Source organism: Anopheles marshallii, chromosome 3 (genome assembly GCF_943734725.1).
Source record: "Anopheles marshallii chromosome 3, idAnoMarsDA_429_01, whole genome shotgun sequence".
NCBI lineage: Eukaryota > Metazoa > Arthropoda > Insecta > Diptera > Culicidae > Anopheles > Anopheles marshallii.
Window position 1 is genome coordinate 1,069,653 of NC_071327.1, and position 26,196 is coordinate 1,095,848.

General features: G+C 44.4%; 2 protein-coding genes across 2 annotated transcripts; one reads left to right on the forward strand and one right to left on the reverse strand.

Annotated features, from left to right (window-relative positions):
* Positions 1 to 9,953: 9,953 nt before the first annotated feature.
* Positions 9,954 to 10,700, forward strand: LOC128715409 (uncharacterized). Its single transcript, XM_053810303.1, has one exon. It carries the CDS (start codon positions 9,954 to 9,956, stop codon positions 10,698 to 10,700), a length of 747 nt encoding a protein of 248 aa, XP_053666278.1.
* A 1,590-nt stretch (positions 10,701 to 12,290) lies between these two features.
* On the reverse strand, positions 12,291 to 25,792 carry LOC128714264 (uncharacterized). The gene is made up of 3 exons (XM_053809139.1): positions 25,639 to 25,792; positions 25,463 to 25,564; positions 12,291 to 13,399 (listed from the first exon to the last, which is right to left on the reverse strand). The coding sequence occupies exons 1-3, from the start codon at positions 25,790 to 25,792 to the stop codon at positions 12,291 to 12,293; spliced, it is 1,365 nt and encodes a 454-aa protein (XP_053665114.1).
* Positions 25,793 to 26,196: the final 404 nt, after the last annotated feature.

Here is a 26,196-nt window from a genome sequence, read left to right on the forward strand (position 1 = left end):
GTCGAGCGCTTGCGTTTCGATTTCGGCAGATAGCGGTCAGTGCCCCGGTTGCGATAGCGATATCGCCGAGAATCTCGTCGTGGCTGTATTGTGCTAATTGGTGTTGCGTTATTCTCCGATATTCGCTAGGAGAAAGTGTTGTTTATGTGTCGATCGTATGCGTAAGGTATCTCACGAGAGTGTCCAATCGTAGCGATCGCAGTTAGTTTTCACCGTAGTGTGTGTGTTAAGTGTTATCTGTGCGTGACGGTAAGTCCCATTCCCTGTCCCCAGTTGACATTTTCTTGGGCTTTATCGTAATGGTAGAGTCAGACCCAGCCACTGACTCCGATTCGGAGTTACGCAGTGGGGCAAAGCGGAAGATCGGACGGAAGAAAGGTGTACCAGCACCCAAAAAACTCGCTTGCGAGGAAAATCCGTCGTCTTCGTCCAATCCTGACCCTCAAGGCCAAACATCAGCATCGCTGAATAAGGGCTTAACGAGACCGAGAGCTTACCCCGCTTCTTGGCAGGGTAAGCCAATAGTCTATTTCATGCCACGTACGCGCCAATTGGATGTAAGATCGTTCACCTCATCGATCTTAAGCAAGTACCCGGGGGTAACCGATGTTTATCGGATGCGCCCGAACAAGATTAAGGTCACCGCAAAGGACCGGCTTCAAGCCAATGCCATAGCGGCCGACGCTGACTATGCGGAGCTCTACCGGGTGTTTATCCCTGGTGGATCGGTGGAGGTAACCGGCGTGGTCGAAGATTTCGACTATCCGGAGGGGGATATTTTGAAGAATGGTCTCGGAACTTTCCCGTCACCAGATACTCCAAAAGTACGAGTTTTGGAAGTTCAAAAGCTGTTTAAAGCATTGGTCTCCGAGGAAGGTGGAAAAACCTTCGTCCCAACATCCTCCCTCCGGATCACGTTTGAGGGAACGGTACTCCCACAGGCACTCGTTTGCGAGGGCCTAAGAGTTCCTATTCACCGGCCATACATTCCAAGGGTGGCCACCTGCTCTAAGTGCAGTCGGATAGGCCACTCCGAGGCGTTTTGCACTGGCAAAACAAGCTGCGGCAAATGTAGGGGGCAGCACTCCACCGAGGAATGCAAAACCTTGACCCCTAAATGTTCGCATTGTCGGGACGAGTGGCACGAGGTGGTAGTGTGCCCTGTATATAAAAAGCTCAAAAAAGAGCAGTCAAAAACAATAGCCGAGCGGGCACGCGGCACGTTTAGCGAGGCTCTTAGGAGTGCTCAGAACACTTTTTCAGTGCTGGCCGATGGTGCGACAAATGTACCAAATCCAACTGCCTCAGAGCGAGTGGTTGTGAGACCAAGAAAAGGAATGAGATTGTCCTACAAAAGGGCTCAAAGGAAGGTCTTAACGAAAAAGAAAAATCCTGTGGCACCACAGCGTCGCGCCGAGAAAAAGACACCAAACTCCATTACCACTCGTCCCAGTCGTGGCGCTGATCCTTCTATCCAATCCTCCCAAACTCCCCGGGAGCAGACCAAGAGGAAGCGATCCCCTCGGATCGAGGCTCCTGCAAGCACGCCAGGTTTCACTACTGAAACCAGGAGCTTCCCGAGGGCTCACACCCCTTCCTTGACCGAAATCCTAGAGTCCCTTCTTTTGTCCTTGAATCTCCCAATTCCGCTACAAATGATCGCTACTTGGGCTCTCCCGTACCTAAAGGGGATGATTAAACAGTGGCTGACACAATGGCCATACTTGAGTATGATGGTTCGTCTTGATGACTAAATCAAAATGGCTACCATCATACAATGGAACTGTAGAAGTTTGATTGGAAAAATAGACTCTTTTAAAGCCATAATTGGTGAATATAATTGTAACGTCTTCGCCCTCTGTGAAACTTGGCTATCGCCCGAAACAAAATTAACCTTCCCGGGATATAATTTAATCCGTGAAGATCGAATCAACCGAGGAGGAGGGGTGTTGATTGGTATTAGAAGGAGTCACACCTTCTCAAGACTAGCAACCCCTAGACAGGATGTAATAGAAACAGTCGCAATAAAGGCAAAGATAGGCGATCTTCACGTGACTATTGCCTCTATCTATATCCCCCCGATAGCTAAGGATGAAAAGAACAGGGTTGAAAAGATCAAACAGGATCTTGGAAACCTAGCAGTGGTTTTGCCTGGGCCACTTTTAATCCTGGGAGACTTCAATTCCCATGGTTTAGACTGGGGATGTGAAAAGGATGATATCCGCGCGCCCATTATCAAAGAGTTCTGCGACAAACATAATTTTGCAATACTTAACTCAGGGGAGGCAACTAGGATGCAAACAGCAATGAGTAGGGCAAGTGCACTGGACCTGTCCTTATGTTCCTCAGCTTTGTCTTTGGATTTTAATTGGAAGGTGATCCAAGACCCTATCGGCAGTGATCATTTACCGATAGCAATTTCTCACATTAAGGGAGGATACTCAGTAGATAATTCGATCGTTGAATGTGACTTAACGAGAAATATCAACTGGGTGAGATACGGTGAACTTATGACCGCTTCACTCTTCCTTGACAAACCCGATTTATCTCCTGAAAAGGAATATAAAAAACTCGAATCCTTAATAATCGAGTGCGCCCTTGCCGCCCAAACAAGGGGCTCCCACCAAGCAAGGACATTTAAAAAACCTCCCACTCCTTGGTGGGACAAGGATTGTCAAGCGGCATTTAACATGAAGCGGACGGCTTTTAAGGCTTTTAGAGACACTGGCTCCAGAAATTTGTATACTCAATACAAAATTTTGGAGAGAAGGTGCAAAAATCTCCTCAAAGCGAAAAAGAAAGGCTACTGGCGAAATTACGTCAAAAAACTGAAGCCCTCCGTTTCATTAAAGTCACTTTGGAGAAAGGCCAGAAGAATGCGGAGCAGCAAACATATTAATGAGAGCGAAAGTTTTTCCGGCGACTGGTTAAAGGATTTTGCCTACAAGTTCTGCCCTGACTTCGTTCCTGCGCAAAATTTCTCTCAACATGCGCCTGGTAGTGATCCTAGGATGGATTCACCTTTCACCATGGTGGAGTTTTCCCTTGCTCTCTTGTCTAGCAACAATTCTACCCCAGGTTTGGATCAGGTGAAAAGTAAATTGCTTCAGAATCTACCAGACGTGGGAAAGAAACGATTGTTGAAGTTATTTAACCAACTGTGGGAGTTCAACATCGTCCCGCCAGACTGGAGAGAGGTGAAGGTTGCCACCATTCTGAAGCCTGGTAAACCGGCATCAAGACACGAATCGTACCGCCCTATTTCGTTACTTTCGTGTCTGAGAAAACTCTTTGAAAAAATGATTCTTTTTCGTTTAGAAGAATGGCTTGAATCAAACGGCCTTCTTTCAGCTACCCAATTTGGTTTTCGCAAAGCAAAGGGTACAAACGACTGCCTAGCGCTTCTTACAACAGAAATTGAACTTGCTCGTGCTCGCAAGCAAAACATGGGTTGTATCTTTCTGGATATACAGGGGGCTTTTGACTCAGTTTCTCCTTGGAAACTGTGTCAAATGCTAGAAAATGCGGGACTGGGCCCGAAGATGAACAATTTTCTCTTCAATCTTTTGTCGGAAAAAATAATGAATTTTAATAATGGTCACGTAAAAATGAAACGGACTAGCTTCCATGGACTAGCACAAGGGTCCTGTTTGAGCCCCCTGCTATACAATTTTTATGTAAAGGATATAGACACCTGTCTGGCAGCCAACAGCAGCATTAGACAATTGGCAGACGATGGTGTTATTTCAGTCGCGGGCAGAAGCACCATCGATATACAAGAAGCTTTGCAAACCACCTTGGATAATCTCACCAAGTGGGCAGATAGTCTAGGTATCACGTTTTCAGCTTCAAAAACCGAAATGGTAGTCTTCTCTTGTTTTAGCGATACCGTAAATAACAGACAAAGAGGACTATTTGAACCAAAACCTGATGTCTTTTTGTACGGGGAAAAGATATCAATATCCGACAATTTTCGATACCTAGGTGTTTGGTTCAATTCTAGACTGAAATGGAACACACACATCGCCCATCTGGTACAAAAGTGTTCCAAAAGAATCAACTTTTTGAGGACAATCACAGGTTTTTGGTGGGGGGCACACCCATCAGATGTCCTGCGATTGTACAAGACTACGGTGCTATCCGTTTTGGAGTATGGAAGCATATGCTTTCATTGGGCACCCAAAACGTTGATGTTACAACTAGAAAGAATACAGTACCGATGTCTTAGACTCGTACTAGGGAGCATGAAATCCACTCACAACATGTCCCTAGAAGTGATGACCGGAGTGATGCCGCTGAAACTTCGTTTTAAGCTGCTCTCACTTCGTCTTCTGGTCCGATCCTCAGTATCAAATCCCTTGATTATTGAGAATTTTGAAGCACTATTAGGGGCAGGTTCAAAGAGCAAAATCATTGATGTATTTAATGATTTTGTTTCCCTACAAGTACACCCTAGCGCCTCACAAGCAATAAACCGTGCTGCCCTTCCTGAGGCCTACAGTTCTTTTGTATGTACAGATTCCTCGTTGCGAGAGGAAACCAAGACCATACCTAATGATCTTCGCCCGAAGGTCGTTCCGGGCATTTTTAGGAACAAGTTTGGCCATTTAGACCCTTCAAAACAGTTCTACACTGATGGATCGTCTTCTGGGGAGGGTACGGGCTTCGGTGTTTTTGGCATAACAACGGAGGCCGCGTACAAGTTGAGGCAACCATGCAGTGTATACACTGCCGAGTTGGCCGCAATATTTTACGCGCTACTTATCATAGCTGCGAGTCCTTCCGGTCAGTACTTCATCTATACTGATAGTTTAAGCGCAATTGAGGCGCTAAAAACAGAGAAGGCTGTTAAGAGCAAAGACTATTTTATTAACAAAATTTTGGAAGTACTTGGCTCATTGTTTGAGAAAGCATTTCGCATTTCACTAATTTGGGTTCCTTCTCATTGTGGAATTCCCGGCAATGAGAAGGCCGACTCACTGGCCAAAAAAGGCGCAACCGAAGGCGCATTTTACGACCGCCCTATCTCAACCCATGAGTACCTACGCTCCCCACAGCAACTTTATCTGTCTCGCTGGCAGAGCATGTGGGAAGCGGATGAACTTGGGCGATTCTTTTTCTCGATCTCTCCGCAAGTGTCCCTGCGGCCCTGGTTTGGTGGGCTCTCTGTGGATCGTGCGTTCATACGTATGATGTCTCGGCTTATGTCGAACCATTTTGCACTTGATGCACATCTACAGCGCATAAACCTGTCGGACACGAAGGTATGTGGCTGCGGTGTAGGATTCCACGATGTGGATCACCTTCTGTGGCACTGCGTGGAATTCGAGACCGCCCGACCTGACTTGCTGAGAGCAATCCGGGGGATCGGGCTACAACCGGGTGCGCCGATCCGCGACGTGCTAGCCAATAAGGACTTGAGGTATATGATGATTATATACCGCTTCTGCCGAGAAAATGGTCTTATCCTTTGATTCCTTTCCTTAAATTTCTTGCCATCCTTCCATCCTTCCAATTGATCCATTAATTGTTAAATGTTGTCCTACGTCATATTCGTATTGTGCCACATAGATTCCGACACCAACGCGACCCCTCTGGGACACGGCAGCATCTCCGAACATCCACGGAGGCAGAATAAAAAACAATGTGCACGGTTGTATCGTTCCTATCTGTAACTAGTATATGTTACACTAATTCTTCGTGCCTGTTTTATGTCACCGGTCCATAGCACAACTACAACAATAGACCTGCAACAAAATCGATAGCCCAGCATAACATCACAAACAGTCACAACAACCAATATCCACCAACCGACCAACCAACCAGAATCAGCATCACCAGAAACGAGTCCATCATCGCCACCATAATCGCCACCACCACCATAATCGCCACTACCACCATAATCGCCACCACCACCAATGCCTCAACCCGCAATACCACCACTAAATCCGCATCAATAGCCACTACTTCACATCACCATCCGCCACTACAAACCATAGTTATAAGTTAGTTTATAAGACAACCGAGCAAGCCCGGGATAAGGCTCATAACTGGGAGGAAATGCCCGTAGCTGTTTAATTTCGGCAAACTTTGTCGACCATACGGCCTTTGGCCGTCATAATGGAAATAAAAAAAAAAAAAAAAAAAAAATAAATACCTACTCTATCATAGGATTATGAAAAATAAGATGTTAATTTTGAAATCAAATATGACCATTTCTAAGGTTTTAATGTACTAAACCCTCAAAAACCGTGCTGTCTTGATGATCGGTAACACTATTAATGTGACATCATTCAATTCCTATCCGGGTTATTCTCTTCTATTCTAAGTCTGAAACAAACTCAACAGTATCACGGGATACAGACGTTTCAGCACGCTCTGTACAGTTCGTAATACCATATGTACATGCGGTTTGTAATTTGGTTATTACGTCGTTCTTATACGGTTCGGTTTTATTGAACATCATATACTATCTTGAATCTTGTAAAACTGTTGTTAAAGCTACGCAAACGAGTATGAAACAACTATAACGTGAAGTAAAGTTAAGGTAAAAAATCAATCCAAACAGTCCTGGCTGTTTTCCGATTGTAAGTTAGAATAACCATTTTTACAATTATATCTCATTTTTCAATCTTATTTCGGTGTTCGTTCATTCATTTAACTAAAGAGGACAAGAAAAGAGTACTCCAGATCTTCAACTAAATTGTGAAAACAATGAGATGGTAACAAATATCGTGCCATTTGCAGACTTAGCGCTGAACCCCGAACAATACAACTGAGTAAACAGCCCCAGTGTATTCCTTAGCTAGAAACTACCGGAGTCCATAGTCCATATACTCAAATGAACCCTTTATTTCTGCGACCGGTTGTTTTCGCTTTTTACTCCCCTTCTAGAACTTTATGGGACGAGTCTTGGAACTGTTAAGGTCCAACGTTGAACGAGTTTCGAACGAATCGACCGATCTTTGTGCTGAGTATAAGGTTTTAAGTCAGCGACAACGATGAAAGTCTTCTAGAGATCACTAAAAAAATATTCCTACTTCTGGTACGGCGGTTTGTGCTCGATCGTTCATACTGATGTTGTACCCTTGGCTTTCTGCCTTGTCTTGAGCAGAACCAACATTTTTGCTTACGGATAGTGAAAAACGCCTGAATTGATTTGTTGTTATAATTGCTTTTATTTCTCCCTAAAGTCACATTATTTTTACTGGCGCTTGATAAAGCTTCCAACAATCTGTGCACCAATGCGGAGAACTGTCCACCAGAACCGTCCGTTGGGGCTCGCCTTCAGCTCAGCCAACAGCTGCTCATCGGATTTGGCCTCCACCTTCGCCTCTTCGCCTTTGGAAGCGGTTGCTTCTTCGGCGGGTTGTGGGTAGGCCTGGCAGATGCACAGAACGGCGAACAGGGCTAGCAGGACAGCGAATGCGAACTTCATGTTGGTGGTTGTGTTAAGATACTGATGATTTCTCCGATTGCGTTCAGCTGCTTTTATAGTACCATTTTAACTCCATTAAACCTTCTAGAAGTTCTTGATATTTTGATAAGTGTAACAAAACAACCGAATGTACCAGATGTTATTACACTTTGCACAGAAGGTACAACATTTGCAGCTTGTTTTTTTATTCAAGAAGATATGCGTCATCGCTGTCGTAAAGAATTTATCATTTCCGTAAAGCCATTGAGGAAGAATACGCCTCATCGATTTCCAACTGAAATTTCCAAGGTTATATAACCTATAACATCAGAAATGTTGAAGACTTAGAGGGTTTTGAAGTACTTTCAGTGTTTGAAACATATTGTTTCGACATCATTATACTATGTTTAAAAGCTGATAACACGACTGAGTGTATGGCGATCCTCTTAGTACATGGCCAAGCAATATATGTATTGTGGAACAATTACAATTAAAGCTTCAGTGTGGTGATTCAAATTTTAAGAATTATTATCATGTAAAATTTCAATTCAATTGATGATTTGGAAGCGATTTCCAAAGTAATGCTGCGCTTTACAACGTATGTAGCGTAAATGTAATTTAATACGCAGTAACGTACATGTGTAAGTACATATGATTTAAATTAGGTTATTAGATCGTACTTATACGAGGTTTATGGTTATGGTATAAAAGCAGAGGGGTACATTTGGAGAAATTAACAGTATCTTAACACAACCACCAACATGACATTCGCTTTCCTGCTTGCCCTGTTCGCGGTTCTGCCAGGCCTACCCTTAACCCGCCGAAGAAGCAACCGCTTCCAAAGGCGAAGAGGCGAAGGTGGAGGCCAAATCCGGAGCTCAACTGACAGCTGAACTACAAGCGAATCCCAATGGACGGAGTTGAACGGACGGACAAGAAAAGAGTACTCAAGATTTTCAACTAAATTGTAAAAAAAATGAGATGGTAACAAATATCGTGCCATTTGTAGACTTAGCACTGAACCCCGAACAATACAACTGAGTAAACAGCCCCAGTGTATTCCTTACCTGGAGACTACCGGAGTCCATAGGCCATATACTCAAATAAACCCTTTATTTCTGCGACCGGTTGTTTCCTCTTTTTACTCCCCTTCTAGAACTTTATGGGACGAGTCTTGGAACTGTTAAGGTCCAATGTTGAACGAGTTTCGAACGAATCGACCGATCTTTGTGCTGAGTGTTACGTTTTAAGTCAGCGACAACGATGAAAGTCTTCTAGAGATCACTAAAAAAATATTCCTACTTCTGGTACGGCGGTTTGTGCTCGATCGTTCATACTGATGTTGTACCCTTGGCTTTCTGCCTTGTCTTGAGCAGAACCAACATTTTTGCTTACGGATAGTGAAAAACGCCTGAATTGATTTGTTGTTATAATTGCTTTTATTTCTCCCTAAAGTCACATTATTTTTACTGGCGCTTGATAAAGCTTCCAACAATCTGTGCACCAATGCGGAGAACTGTCCACCAGAACCGTCCGTTGGGGCTCGCCTTCAGCTCAGCCAACAGCTGCTCATCGGATTTGGCCTCCACCTTCGCCTCTTCGCCTTTGGAAGCGGTTGCTTCTTCGGCGGGTTGTGGGTAGGCCTGGCAGATGCACAGAACGGCGAACAGGGCTAGCAGGACAGCGAATGCGAACTTCATGTTGGTGGTTGTGTTAAGATACTGATGATTTCTCCGATTGCGTTCAGCTGCTTTTATAGTACCATTTTAACTCCATTAAACCTTCTAGAAGTTCTTGATATTTTGATAAGTGTAACAAAACAACCGAATGTACCAGATGTTATTACACTTTGCACAGAAGGTACAACATTTGCAGCTTGTTTTTTTATTCAAGAAGATATGCGTCATCGCTGTCGTAAAGAATTTATCTTTTCCGTATAGCCATTGAGGAAGAATACGCCTCATCGATTTGCAACTGAAATTTCCAAGGTTATATAACCTATAACATCAGAAATGTTGAAGACTTAGAGGGTTTTGAAGTACTTTCAGTGTTTGAAACATATTGTTTCGACATCATTATACTATGTTTAAAAGCTGATAACACGACTGAGTGTATGGCGATCCTCTTAGTACATGGCCAAGCAATATATGTATTGTGGAACAATTACAATTAAAGCTTCAGTGTGGTGATTCAAATTTTAAGAATGATTATCAAATATAATTTAAGTCAATACGGCCTGGCCGTTCTTGTTGAATAACAAATTTCCATTTCCAAAGTAATGTAACTTGTAATTGCAAAGCGATTTCCAAAGTAATGTTGCGCTTTTCAACGTATGTAACGTAACTGTAATCTAATACGCAGTAACGTCGTGTTGCGATTTCGACTGACGAACCCTGCACTTTTGATGTCAAGTAACAGCCAAACAATCGCCCGATCATATGATTGTCAACGTAAACAAAACAATAGTCCACTCCGTCCAAACTTGTTGTCCTTCGTAGTTTGTTAGTCTGTGCAGTGTTGTGTTCTGCGCCATGAAATGGAGCTGCTCGCGTTGGATGAGGATTCGCTGATGGAAATATTTTCCTACTTTTGCTTCAACGAGCTACTAGTGCTATCTTCGGTCTGCAAACGGTTCCTGCACCTTTGCCAACGGCATCTGCGGAAAATACGCCACTTCGAGCTCGACTACCGCAGTGTGGCGGGACGCGAAAATTATCCGGATTATCTTCGCAACGTGTTTACCAGCCTTGGACCAACGCTAGAAGCGTTCCGCTTTTCCGGTGGATACATAATGGACGAAATGTTAAAACAACTCATTGTGGACGGTGTGGCCGTCCACTGTACGAACTTGCGCCACCTAACCATCAACTATACGATCCTTAACGAACATCAGCTACGATCGCTGGCCGCACTGTTGGGAACGCTCGTGCATCTTGACCTTGGTCGCTGTGATCTAACCGACGAAAGTTTGGGCGAGTTTCTGCGATCGCGACCACTGAAACTGCAGACATTGGCCATACCGGGGAACACCAATTTGTTGGGTGCATTTTTCAAAGATTGGACCACAGCGTATGATTTGCAGCAGCTTGATTTAAGCTACTGCTTTTCTTTGAATGTGCAAGAGATGGATGAGTTTTTAACGCACCATGCCAAACGTTTACGGGCGGTCGATGTTACCGGAAGCCTTTGGTTGCAGCGCAACAAGGATATTTTTGGGAAGGATGGCCGATCGATAACGATGGGAACGAACCTACCGGTGTTGGAGTACTATAAAGCGGGCTAAAGCTAAAGAAGTCTTTGATGCATAAAAAAAAAACCATTCCAAAGCTACAGAAACCTAGTTATTGTGGCTGTAATTGTTGAAGTTAATTTTGAGTAAGATAATTTTGAAACAATTCTTACATATTAGTTCAAAAGTGCCTAACACAATCGTTGTATCAAATTAAAAAATGTTGGTGATGGATCTCTACCGAAACTAGTATCATTAGAACAGCTGCCACTCCCTACTCGAGGTGATGATCTCATCACATCGAAGTAGTCACAGGATTTGAAAAAAGACTCGCTCAATCTGGTGTGAAAGAGATTTTACTCACCTGTTTCGATATCTCATCACGACGATCGATGTGGAAAAAAAACTCAACTAACGACACGAAACCATTTTTCTTTCCCCGTAGGTAAGGGTTTTTAATTAAAAAAAAAGCATATACGGGGTTTTATTTTCTGTGATCTTCATTTTTCCTTTCTGTGTTTACACATCGTATTGAATTTAGTTTGCCAAATTTGTGCCTTATAGTTAAAACAGAAAAAAAAAACAAATAAAATACAATCTATATATGTAAAATGGGTGTGTAAGTTAATGCTTTACAATTTATCTTTTTGCCTTTTTGTTTCGTTTGCTTCCGAAATAATAAGGTTTTTGTTTTCTTTTGTTTTTGAAATTGCCAGCAAATTTCATTTTTACTCACAAATGTAAACCAAAGTTCAATACGATTCTTGCCAGAAAGCATGCAGACACCACAAGGAACCACGAGTAGCGTTCTGCAGAGCTTCGGCACAGCGTCACACTGCACGCCATACACAGATACGCACTGGCAAGTTCTCGAAGTGTCTGCAAGCGGCAAAACAGCACGGTTAAAATTTGTTTTTCAAAACAAAAAGACAAATGGTACCCGCAAACGTGTATATGTGTGTGTGTGTGTTTAACGGCTAAAACATTGTCCACTAGCAACGGTATGCGATTCCGAACCAGTTTACGACTTCCCTACGATTAACTGCAATGGTAATGATCGATCGATAGAATAAACCCGCACAGCAAAACGGTTACATTGCACCTCGCGGCAGGTGTTGGGCACCGGGGACAAAACAATCGCCTTTCACCTGCCGGGATAATGCATATGCTACCGTACTGTTGGTCTCCGACTTACTAAGATTCTTCGACTTCTCACGACAGTTCCTTTAAACACTGAGTCTCACGGTTCTTTTCAGCACGGAGAGGCACTCTTAGCCTGTGGATGTGTCTTTTGTTGCCGTCGAGAAAGGAATGAAGATATGCTGTTTGTTTTTAAAATCTAGTGTTCCTCATAATCTTGCCCTCCTATCGGGTGGTGTCAAACCTTTCGTGGTAAGATTCAACAGCACAACACAATAGTTGGGATGATTTGGATCGACAGGACATACGATTTAACGACGATTACTAAACTGCCTCTACTAGAAGGTACGTGAATGTAATAAGTATTTTTAGTGTTACGTTTGTTACGCGAATCTTCTCTACTGAATGTTTCATTCCCATTTTATATTGCTTTTCTACTGTTAATTATAAAATAACCGGTAAGAGAGATACAAATGTAATGTTGTTTTGCGGTAGAGTTGATTTTTAAATCTTAGATTTCAGAAGTTCGCGCAACAAATTCTTAATGCATCGTATGTCGCGCCCGAGTTCCTTCGACTCACTCTTCAGCTTGTCATTCCTTTCGCGCAGAATTTCCTCCACATTAAGAATCTCCTCTATTTCCGCCTTTTTCTTCTGGCGGTACCGTGTAGCAGCGTTCTTGTTCTGCTCCTTTTTACGCGACTTTTTCTCCTCAATGCCACGGCCACGGGTGCTGGTGCTGCCATTCGGTCCGGTACGCTTTTTCGATACGGCGCCACCGTTACGACCGTTCAGCTTTTTCACCTTCAGTGGGCACCAGTCCTCATCGTCACCATCATTGCGGCTACTGCCGTAATAAGCGGACGATTCAGCCGAATCGCTGTAGACCGGCGATTGGGCAACCAGGGACGATGTCAACGATGCAGGCGACATGGAACCACCATTTTCGATGGATCCGATCTCGGAAGAATCGCACGACTCGTCATCATCGCCGCCGTGGTACGTGTCACGCTGCAGGCTGAGCAAGATTTTTTCCATCTCGTTCATCTGCTGGGGTGTGTAGTTTTCGCCAAAGTTGAACAGAGTGGTCTCAATGTCGCTGGGGACTTCCTGCAGTTGTTCCATCGGTACCGCTTGCTGCTGGATACTTTCATTCACGATCTGGTTCGACACGTTGGAGAGTTCGCCCATGATGTAGTAACCGTTGAGGTTGGTGTCGTTGGAACCCTGGAAGGATAGCTGTTGCTCCTGCTGCAGCAATCCTTGCTGTGGCGCATACAACGGTTGGAACTGTTCCGGCGACTGTTGCTGCTGCGATATCGTGACATTGTTGATCGGCATCTGAAGGGGAGGGACGCAACCAACGACACCGCCAAATGACGACGACTGGGGCGGCGTTTGCGGTGGCGTCAGATGGTTCATCAGCTCCATATTGCCGGGCACATATTCGAGCTCCATCAACACTTCGGTTCCAGTAGCGCAGCCGGTCTTCGACTCCGGTTGCTGCGGGAAGTCGTAAAATTCATCTTCCCCAATTGTTGACGGCGGACCGTAGTTAAGAAGCTGCACGGACTGGTTTGTCGATATCTTCAGCTTATCATCGTAACAAAGATCTAAAAAAAGAAGCAAAAATATTGTGAATTAATTTAACGTTTATCCAGAATTGAAAGCACAAGCAAAAGGGCTAGTAGCGGTCACGATTATATAGAGTGATGAATAATCAAAAAAGTTTCCATTCAAGCAACAAATCCTATGCGTAATAAATAACAGAAACACGTCGCGAGTTTGCAGATACGGTAAGGTAGAAACAAGACAAGAGATAAGGTTCGTTGCAGTTCAAACCGGATGCTCAAAATTTGGACCGTTCATCAAACCGGCTATGACTCCTATCAACGTCACCTTTGACCGTTTACAACAACCCGCCTGTGCACTTTTATCTCCAGACGTCAATACTTGCAATGGCAGTATTGACCATCGATGATTTGTGCAAGATTTTGCGAGACTCAAAGCTATAAGATGAGCAAATTTCGGGAAAATTCGCGCCATTTGCTGAACTATCTATCGCCACAAATCAAACAGAACTTGTTACAGTAGCAACTCTTCTGGAGGACGTATTTATGTGCTTCTATGAGTCACACACCATCGTTAGAATGCAGTCAGCATAATGTTGTTGGGTTTAGACTCGAAAGCATCACACGAGCACTATGGCAATCATTTACCTCGACTGAAATAACACCGATAAGATACTATCCCGTAAGACAGTTTGATGTTTGCGATATGATACGGTGACCCATTAGCATTGGGTGCGAAACAAAGTATCCCTCCTGGCAACAACTCGAACGTTTATGCTGAATATGCTGTCTGACCATCGGCTATGCCATCTTGTCATCGCAACCTTATACAATCGGATACAAAGCTATAACCTGCTACGCTGTGTCGGGGAATACTACAAACCAAATATCTATGGGATGCGATTAATCGGCCAAAAACGATCCCAAAAAACGATCCATTTTTCATGGCACTACTTTCTCCCTCTGTCCATTCTCGAACAACTTTCAACCACCAACCACCGTCATCGATGATCGAAATTCAAAAACACCGCATCGTACGACCGACGGAAATCGCATCGTTTCATCCGTTGCATTGGCCTACCTTCGTGGGGAAAGTGATAGTTAAACATTTCCGCTCGTTATGTGCAGCGTAAGGCTTTTGCGTTGCTCGCGCGATTCGGCACGAGGGATCTGATGCAGACCGCCGGGGGCACCGCCTGCACAGTAGCAACAGCAGCAACAGCGACAGTCCCGGGACACCGTGCAGCAGTGTACCAACCCGTCACAGACCGGACGGTATGATGATGATGATGGGGACAACGTCGACGACGTGGATGAGGACGGCGTTCCAACACCCGCCAAACAACCGTGCAGTGATTCGTGAGCGTTTATCTTCATTGACACAAGCGGGTGTCTGTTGTCTGCGCTTCTCAACGGTAGCTGGGGATTTTGGCGCGATGCAACAGACCAACGCTTCACCGTATATCCTTTTTCCCGGTGATGATCACCACTCGACGAACTTCAGTATTGGGTTGCTACCCAACAAAACAAAAACAAACTCCACCCTGAACAGCTCAACAGTAATGGTACAAAATTCCCAGCACGGCTCAGTTCCAGACAAACTTCACAATCATGTCGCTCAAACGAAACGTTAATCCGGCGGATGAGTGATGCTTCCTTTCGCCCATCGAAATCTTTCTCTTCGCGCACACTACAACAGCGCACACTAGCGGTCGGCTGTGAACTGTGAAACGGCTCCTTCTTGCAAACCGAATCGGACACACGATTCCGCGATTGTTCAGTGCTGGAGGTTCAGTGTGAAACGGATTCCACCATCGGCATCGGCACCATCGCTTATCGGTGGTTTGAACCCCAACGGTGATAAGGGAGGGCGGCGACGGTGCCGCGGTAGTGCACGATCTTGAACCATCCGCTGCCAGGGGATAGACAATAAATAAGAGATTTGCCAATGACACACACACCCATACATAGGATGGGACGACGTTTAGTATTTTTTATTAAGTCCCAAGAATAGAATAGTCTCATACACTGCAGCAAAGTCGACCATCTTTCCCTGTTCGAAGATGCGTGCTAAAACGAAATGCAAAATACATCCTACTCCACGTTTGTGTTTGTATTGGGAACCACTATCAGGAGGAAGCATCAATTTCGGGGACAATGGTCTTGCGTTCAAGTGGTATGGTGGCATCGACATCCTTTCGCTCGTTGGTTCATGGTTAGAAGGGTCGTCACGCAACAAAGTCAGTTTGTAGCTTTTCGTCATACATCATCTTTTTAATTCAGCCGCATAATCAGGGACCTTTCGCTTCATTGCTTCATGTTTCTAAACCTAATCGAGAATCAAAACGGAGGAACAATGCGCTGTCCAGTTCGCGAAGCGTCTTTTCCCCCAGGGAGCAACAGTCGATGACCCATTCAAGGAATCTTCTAACGGCGCAGTACGAATTTCTGCACCACTGAACCGGCATTCTGGGCAAGGTCTTCTTGGGTCACAGGTCGACACATTCTGCAAGTGGGAACGTTTTTCCTGCCATCCTCTATCACGAGTATCACACGTGAAACCATCTTTTTACTTTTACTTTTACATTTGAGATCAGCCATTTTATGTGTGGAGTTACCACAATACGACAAATGTCTAGGGCTGTTCGTCCTCCTTCCCAACCGATCAATCAATCTATTCGCTGTATCTATCAGCTGGAATTGGCAAACGCCATTCCACAAGTGCAGTAGGTTCTATATGACAGAAGTGTGGTTAATCTTCATGTATCTGTCACGTGCTACCAACGTGGGACATATCTTACTGTCAATAGATGGAAGTGTTTTTTTTTAACCAACCATTTTGTGAGTTCCATTTTATCATACTTTAACATCACTGATCTTACTTAGTTATTACGTACTTCTGTCCCTGTCACTTCTTTGAGCAGATTCCTTTAGTAGAAATAGTCTCTCTCTCTCTCTTTTTTCACTTATTTTATTTTCTCTTGAACCCATTTATAGCTCATTACGTATTTTAAACGTACTGACCTACTTTTGAGACACAGAAGCCCTCAATTCACTCAGAATCAAAACATGGAACAAATAGAAAGGCAAGGCCAGCAGGTCAATTCCTTGATAACTTGCACTAATACACCATGCATACGCGCATACACACCTCATTTGGGAAACTTGAGCTTCAAGCTTGGTGCGTGACCAAGGGTTATTGGCTTATGTGATTTTTTACTGGCGCTGTGGCGCTGTTCAATGTTCCAAGGTTATGTCTCACTCACACTTCCCAATTCTTCAGGAAGACTTCCAGCAGGTGTGTGCAGTTGGAACGGTTGTAATGAGACTTTGACTTTGAATAACAAAATACTACCAGTTGCAAGAAAAACATAGCCATTCCATAGGTGATACACCATCCAATGAAAGTCTTGTGCTGTCTTTTACTCTCCAACGTACGAATTGGAGTCATCTCGTATCTCGCGAATAGAGGTACAGGAGGCAGTACTACGGCTACCCAACTGCGTACTTCACTTGACGTAGATTATCGATAAATAAATATTCATCGTTAGCGAAACGCTCTACGCGCCGCGATTCACCTCTCACCGTGCTACGGCCAACCAACTAGGTGAGACGGCGCCACCTGCAAACTTCAACCCTTTGTACAACACACGGGCCACTAGTACGTAGGGCTGGCTCGCTCGTATGAAAATAACCTGTTCCTCGGCAAACAACAATGCCTCGTATATCGCAGCAATGACAAGACTATCACAACTGTCCAACAATGCTTCTCAACGCAGGTGTAATACAGCCGCCTAGTGGCTCTTTGATGGATTCAGATTCCAGCGATAGCAATTTGCTTTCTTACGCATAGGCCGGGACACTAGCCAGAGACCGGGATAGGCAGAACCGGTTAAATGCAGTTTCATGCACATATTTAGAGCACCGCCACAACCCATTCAGACCAGCGCGGTTGGCGTTGACGCTTTGGGGTTGAAAAAATGTCACCTCCACCCAGGAGCCGGTTTAACCGAACCACCAGAACCAGAACACATTTCAATCGATGTGTCGCGTCGGAGGTTTGTAAAATATGGACCAGTTTACCGCCACCACGCCTTAGTCATTCCCTTCAATGTCCACGGCATTCGCTTGACTGACCGGCGGTTAAAACAAGCCACCACCTACAACAACACCGCTTGGTGCTAGCTAGATTCAAAATTTGCATTGATAATGCTGTATCGCTAATGGCGTTCGCTGTGAATTCACTTCCTTGCCGGTCAGGCTTGGGGAAACCCACCCAAACGTACCCTCCTTGTAACGATTCGCGTTTATAAATCGATCAAGGGTACACGCCTCGGCGAGATGCGGCATGCAATGCAATGTGCCTCATCGTGATGATTTTGGTGGGAAAATCAGCACTATTCAATAATAATAAAACACGGCACGGTGCGCGTGTGGTTTACACGTAGAACAGCACGCTTTCCATTCATGCGCAATGGTCGTGAAGGTTCAGGTAGGTTCCTGTGTTTCGGACAGGTGTGCTAGAGGAGTGCAATGCATCATTGACGCATGCTTTACGCAATACTATTTGAAAGTCAATGCTCAAATTATTTACGAGCTTAAACCTCAAAGTTTAGAGTAGCCAGTTTCAAGCGTCCCGATGGTGTAATTGCCAACTGAGGAATACTCATTGGGAGTTTTATAAAAAAAAACTCATGTTGACCCTTCCGCATTTCGCGTTTCGATATTCTTCGATCGTGCAATTTACAGAAAAAGAAGAAGAATATCCAGAATTTCCAGAATCGCATCCTAATTCTAGACTAAAACAAAGAACTTTAGTCCGACATTACTATTCGATCAACGTCCACAGCGAGTGCGCCCTCTATCGGTAACCTAATTTTGGGTGGAATCTAATCTATCCGATGGTCCACACTCCTAATCATTTGCGCAGTTCTGGCCACCATTGCGTCCCCCCCCCCCCCCCCCACTTAGTCATAGTAATGTCAATCAATAAAATAAGGGCATGCAAGCATGCGGTACCGATCGGCAGATGGTTTGCGTAGGATGTGCAGCATCAACTCGATCGTTCTTGTACTAGCCAAACCACGCAGGAATGTTTTCCACTTATCAGTCGCAAGATTCGGACAGCCCAACTCACAACAAAGGCTCACAGAGAAGCTTGTTGCATATTCATGCTTATTTCTTTGGCTACATTAATCACCGAAGCGTCGCTGCTTCCCTGTGTACTTCAATAACAAATCGTCGAAAAATCCATAGCGCCTATGCCTTTCTTTGCTAGAACATTCAAAACGAACGCTAGAAGGACAAGAGGCTGCAAAATTGATAACCGGACGCAACTGATAATATTGTGCCTTTGCTTAATTTGCATTCGCAAACCGTCATCCCATGTGGACAGGTTTAAAGTGGAATCGTTCCGTCCCGGTCGAGACATCTTTCATGTTATACATATTTATCATCTAAATAGTCAAGCACATGTCGAAGGACCTTTGTTCAATCCATACTAACCGTAGACATTCATCTCTAGCTGCAATAGATTTCGTGGTGGTTGATTTGTTGATGCTTTGCTGCTGCCGCTGACCTAACGATACAGAATTAACTCTTTGTCCCAACGATTTTTGTTTTTCTAACGACAATTGTTACACCCTAGTTCTACTATGCCTAACGTTCCCTTTCACCACCTGACACCTGAGTGAAGGTGATTTTGCCGACGTTTGGGGCAGCCGATCGTCTGCCGATGTCTAGACTCTGACTCGAGTGGCTCCTTGAAAATAGCTTTAATTGCTCGTTTGATTGCTTCCTGTCCACTCTCCAGAACAATGCCAATCGGCAGTTCAATTTATGCGTAACGCTACTAACGTCTAAATTTAATCGCGTACCCCTATATCCTACACGGTTGAATGTAAATGTAACTTCGACTTTTTAAATCGCTAACTAAAATATATCCACCTGGGATTCGAAAATATGGGCACAATAGAATTTCACAATGGACTAAGGGGAAAGTATTTCCCGGAAAGACAAAAGGCTTGAGCAGGAAATTGTTCCCTTCTCCGCTAGTGTCATATAATGCGTACAAAAATAAGGATAACGAAACGCCAAAAGGCTCGCTTAGGACCGTTTCCGGGGCGTATAAACCCCACTACTGGCAGGGAGTTTAACACCCGGTTGATTTAATATCGAGAGATTGTTTTACGTTGCTTCAGCTCACCAACAATTGTACTAAATTTAATTCGACTGTTATCGCACGCTAAACCAGGAGAAAAACAAACAAACACACTATGTAAGGAATTATTTATAAAACAAACAAAAAATACACACAGCAATTTTCGATCACAGATATTGTTTGCGTACCAAAAGAGAACCAAAAACAAAAACAAAGGCGTACTGCACTTGCACGCCCTTTTCGTGTTGAGTATATGCGTAAAATTTGGCAAACGATTTGGCAGGCCCTTTTCGGCGCAAGAGCTGTGCAAGCTTTCCGTATCCTATCTTTGCTATCTTTTTCTACCTGTGCCTCTTGTCCTGCTATAGGGGAAAGTGGGATCAGGGTTCGTCTAATGTGTGATGATCGCCCTAACTTAAAAACAAATGCCCTAGAACAACTGCAAAGAGAGCGTTAATTATTATTAGTGCTTTAATGCAGCAGTACACGATAAGCTTTCTCGATAACCCTCGATAACAGTTCTAACGTTTCACGTGTTTTCTAATTAACAGTGTGTGGTTTTTGTGTCTGGATCCGGAATATCCGCAATTGCCCCCCTGTTTCTAACGCGCAAAGGATTCAGACGGCAGCAGCAAGCTCGGGGCAGCGGCACACCACCAGTCGTCTCTTCACCAGCTTCTGGGAGTTGAACACGATCTCGCGATTCCAAGTGTATCGATAGGCCACCGCAACGACGGCCACGACGCTCATGCTCACGGGTGGTAACGGTAGCAGTGTGGGCCGAATTTTGCCAGCTCCGTTAAAGCGGACGGTGCGAAACGGTTCGCGACGTTTACATTAAACTTCCGGGTCTCCTGGTATGGCTCCTCCGGATATCACTAGACAGCGTACGGCTATCTTCCTCATACACTTGCAGCGATCGTTTGTGGACGACCACCCGAGGGGCACGCAAACGTTTCACTTTTCCTTTTGCAACGCTGCGTTATAAGAAACACCACAACGGTAACCGTAGCACTGCCCTCAATAGAACACCCCGTCGTTAAGGCGCCGGAAGAAACTCCTTCACAGCACAAGCACACACTCAACGAGACTCAAATAAGAAGAACACAACTGTCAAGAACAGCGCAGAGATAGCTTAACGCAGGCGCAAGCAACCACGCGGACGGGACTCGAACGACAGACTGAGCAAAGCTGATTCGTGACTGCGTCGCGAGAGCAGCACCATCACAACGGTATTGGTGTTGGTGGGGTAGTTCTAAAGGTGAATCGACAATCACTCCCGATTCGATTTCTCATCCCCTAAACGCGTCGGGGTGGTACGAGGCTGCGAGCGAAACAAACACAACAATCACCGCGTCGGCAAGAGTCGCACGGTGTGTGCGTCATCACACTGCGGACTGTTCGACCACCATCAAAATGGCCACTCGCTACCCAGGTCGTGCGTGGGGGAAGCAGCGTTCAGTGTGCTAGTGTACCGAGCACCGACCGCAGCGAGCTTACGGGCGAGAGCGAACCGCATCGAGAGCGAAACAAACGCCCCGAAGAATACTATCAGCATTTAATCGGCAACCTCTGAAACGACACCAATGACAACGGTCCGTCAACCTTTAATTCTACCAACACCAACTCCGGCACGCATGTTTGGTTGACCCATACGCACACACCAATGGGGGTGCTGGTGCAGGGGGTTGATGAAAGCTGAGCTGTCTGACCGTTGTCGCGATAATCGAAAGCCCACACCGAAAGTCGTCGTGTATTGGTAGGTTGCGCCCCTATGCGTATCCCTTATAAGCAACATAGCGCCCAAATATCTCAACACAAACTGGAGCCCCGTTTGACTGTAAATGCTGAAATACTTGTCAACGTCTTGTCCGATTTTATATAAACCCTTAACCATATCTTCAATTTGGAAGGGTCCGCTCCAAACTATGTCTCTGTTCGCCGTTTCGAACAATGACCACAACCGGCGCCACATAAAACCCCGAACCTGTTCCACCGCTTCCCGGTGAGCAAGTCTCAAAAACCCTTTACCGGGTGCCTTTCCATTGGCTTCTTCCAACGTGAAGGCTAATGGTGCTGCTGCTACGTTTTGCAAGAGATGGCCACCATCATCGGACCGGGTACCTCTCGACAACACCGTGAGGCGTTAAAGTGACTCCGAATCGAGCTCTTGTCCGACCTGCGTTAAGCTGGATACCAGTTTTACAGCGCACAGGGAAACCAACGCGAATCACCATATCGCTCACGGCAAGGCTGGAGGATAACAGCATAGAGACCTGGGCGCTTGGAATAACTTAACCGGTGCAATACAGTTCCACAGTGAAAGTCCACGCGTGAAGAGAGAAGGGGATGGATCACCTGTTTGCCGTGGGCCTCTTACTGGAACTGTTAATATTATTCGAGGCTGCCCAATTAATGTTTTCGGACGATGGGATCCACAGAAACAAAGAAGAGGAATTCAGACACTTAAGATCTTCGGCGCGAGAGGAAGATTTGGACATTTTCTTATGCAACGCACTTCGTGTGTTGAGGCTTATAAGCCAATGCATAATGATTAATAACGGTTACAGCAGGGACATACATCCAAATAGTAACAAGCAACCTATAAGGGAGATTTCTTTGCGTCTTTGTGAATATTGCCTACCAATATGCATCGCAACAGTGCAGCAACGCAATTCTCCGGCTATCATGACTGCAACAAACGAGCTCACAAATCGGTGCAATGGCAAACAATCGCGGCAATAGGTCGAATGCGATAGCAAAAGCCGGACTTTAATGCCGTCTACCCATCCAGCTGGCTCTCGGTTGTGCAAATTCTCGTGCGATCATCCTGCGTGGTCTGGTGAGATCATGTTGTATTCTACTTTCCACAAGACGAAAACATCCCGCAGGAGGTCATCTCGAGTGCAGCACACATTTAGTTGGCTCTATCTCTAGCTTATCACACCCGGAGCGGCGTGGTGCACACATAGCACGGAGTCTTCCGTTCCTTTTCCGGTAAATGGTAAATTACAACAGCGAGGCGAGTTGTTCACTTGCTTCATAAAAGGCAAGTATTTGTTATGATAGTGCGCAACAAATAGCATCCTCACTTGAAAACAAATTATTTACATCCACAACGCGACCATCGTGGAAATTTTTTCCCCGTCGTCTTACTCCCCAATTGGGAAGGGTTGTGTCGCTCAGACATCCAAGTGACAGCGACGCAAATCCCCAATCACAAGCGTTCAATTAAATCGTTTAAATTATTTATCATTTACCAATGTAACGCACATCGACAACCGTGCTCCGGTGTTGTTTGCTACCCCTCCGCCAGGGATGTATGCAAATTGAGACAGCATGTTATATTATTGGCCCCCAGCGATATTGAGACAAATCACTTCGCACAGCACTGGCATGGACGGAATGCGATTGCAAGTGTGCGCGTGTGGACGGCGACACGAAATCAAACGTGCTGGATTGTGGACGGATTGTGTCTGATTGACGTCGAAACAGCATAACAGCAGAAAAGAAACGCTCCTCTCATGACCACCCGTGATTTCTCTCTTGTCTGGTTGGTGGCCCGTTTCAAATCCTTCAAAGGGATTTCCGGACGATTGGAAAAAGCAACAATTTTACGCAAAAGGGTTTCCCGAACCCTTACACAGCCGAAGGGGCAAAGGTGAGTTTTGTCCGGACCGGTTTTGGACGGTATTGTTTTATTTTCATGTCACATTCAAAACAACAACCAACTCCTCGCTTCCAATCGCATGAGAAAGACAGTAAGGCTTGACTTGTCACACCAGGCGTGCTATTCGGCATCGTTTGCCACTATCAGCATCCACAATGCGTGCTTTTCTAGCAAAAGCTGAACCCTCTAAAGTAATCTCGTTTGCGCGGCATGCTAGCAGTACAGGAAGCTAACTTGCCAAGGCTATATTATCCCAAGCTTACCAATTAACATCGCCCTTCACAGGGGGTTGATCTTCAAGGTTGATCTTCAGAAAAAAAAACCGCATCTCATAAAATGGTTAGAAGATGTCTATTATAGCAAAATTATTCAGAACTTGAACTACCAAGAGATTACCAAGCATTTTTCCCTAAAATTCAGACTTTTTATTCATGGATGTTGGTAGTTTACCATCGTTAAGCAGTTGTTAAAGTAAACTTCCACTACTTATTATGATGATTGTTCCAAACGAGTTATTTTATTAACCAGATCAAACTAAGCACACGTTGTTACGCTTGTATGATAAACGTTCTATCACTTTGTCTAATTCGTGACCAATCACAGAAAGAACCGGTTGCAAACGAGCCGTGCATTCTAGCCGTGTAATCATGATTGATTAAGTGCTAATGTATTAGCATATTGCACCTTCCATTACGAAATCGCAAAAAATATCCGCCAACTGCTGGTTCGCTTCGATTCTGCTGCCATACACAGACATATTTGTCATGCAATTCATGATCGTTTACCGACATATGGACATAACGCGACAATACCTGAAATGTTTTTGTTGTGTAATGTATCGTTTTGCATATTCGAAAAAATGTGCTATTGCTTCCAGTTGGCTTGTAAAACTTTACGTAAAATGCCTCGACTTGATCCCGTCCTTTGTCCAGTGAGCCAATAACCAGTGAGTGATAACCAACACACAATAAACATAACCCATGGGGTTTGTTGAAGAACGTTGACTTTCTACATTATTTACTATTTTATAATTATTATGATTTACATTAGTTTTGCTGTATACACGCGGGAAATATGCTTACTTTTCTACGTGTTCATTTTACTGGGGATGAAACATCAAACATAAACACATTAAATAACGTCCAACCAGCAAACTCAAACAACCCCTCCTCAGAGAGGGGAGTATGTTTACTTCCTTTCTTTACGTGATCATGTAGCAGTCACGTGATCGCTTGAAGGAGCAGCAAAAACCAACATGGACCAATACATACACACGTAAATATTTAATTGCCACGCTTGGTAATATGCGTGCAGTGATAGCAAAGTCGAGTTGTAGCATAGGTGAGTTCGCTATGCTTCAAAAAAGTAAATTTAAACGAAACCGGCTCCAACGAAGTCACTAACACGGCTCCGAACTTGCAAGACAAACAGCACCGTGGAGTATAGTGTATTTAAACAACATTGAACCGCACCCTGAAGCAGACTCAATAAAAAAGCGTGAAGGAGCAGGTTTTTTCCATGTTTTTTTTTTCTTATTCAAAGCGCTTTACTTGTTCTTTTTTATCCTTTGCGCTACCTTAACAAAGAGTTTGCAGATAATTAAGAGTAATCACATGAATGTATCGGTGTATTATTTGAGTATTTTTTGTTTTAATTCATTCGTAGATGAGTCTTATAGAGGCTTATTTGCTTATTAATCCATGAAATATTTAATCACGCTTGAACAGGACTTGCCATAACAAGGGTATGAATTTATTGTCATAATTTGGATGATAAAATTTACAGAGACACATTGGAACTGTAACCTATCAAGACACCTTAACTTATTAACACTTTAACGAAATATAGGCAAAATAAAGGCCCTATAGGCCTCTGTTGGGCTGATCATGTCATTAGAATGGCACCGGACCACCCGGAGAGTATAATCTTTATAAGTGCCTCACAAAGGAGGAAAAAAAGTGTGATAAGCCCAAACTGAGAGGGAATTATGGCGTCCCACAGAAAGGCTGGAATACAAGACTGGCTAACAACTGCGCTGAACCGTGAATGCTTTAAAGAACTCCTGCAGCAGACCAAGACTACGTTACAGTTGCAACCCCGGATAAGAAAGTAAGAAAGACTAAAGTTTGCTATTGATGATGACTAAAAGATGATCATCTGTAACAATTTCACGCCGCAGAACTTCGTAGTGCTTGGTGACGAGATTTGAGTTTTCTTTGAGGTAATATATAACTTTACTGCTTGATACTATAACAAAGTTAAAACGTCGTCCTACCTTTATTCAGCACTTCAATGGGAATTTGCAGTATTGCCAGTATGGATGGGTCGGGTTTCAAATCATCTTCTAAATCGCAGACTTCATTGTTGAAAAGTGGTTCTAAAATAAAAACAAAATACCATTCCAGTTACTTTAGAGGGCCGTCTATATGGACTCCAAATTCAAGTACACACCATTGCAGTAATCGTAAGTATCGTCGAAAATGTCCTCAGCAAGACCATGCTGGGAATTCGATGGAGACGACGGCTCCATCTTGCCCTCCCAATCGACGTTTGTCGGAAAGGTTGTGGGCGTCGTCAACATCTCCATTAATGATGCGGATTCCATTGGTAAGGATTGACAACGAAGATGGTAATGATGATCCTCTAAATTGCTCTTGGGCAATGGTAAATGATGTTAAAGATTGTTCTTGTACGAAATCGGTGGCATCTGTCGCAGGGGACTTCATTTTGCTTGTTTGGGGCGCCATGGTGGCTCTAAAATAAAATAAATAAATCAAATTCGTTATTACAGTTTAAAACATAGAACTAAGTCATATGGGTACGACGCAACAAAAATCCCCTTAACTAATTATTGCGCTATCAAGCTGTGCGATCGGAAATGGGAATGTAAAAACAAATACTATAACATCTGGCATATCTCTTATCACTCGCATCATCGCACTCGACAGTAAACAACCGTAGTCGGTTTCGATAAGCCTTCAACACCGTCGTTCGTCATGGACAAGAGTT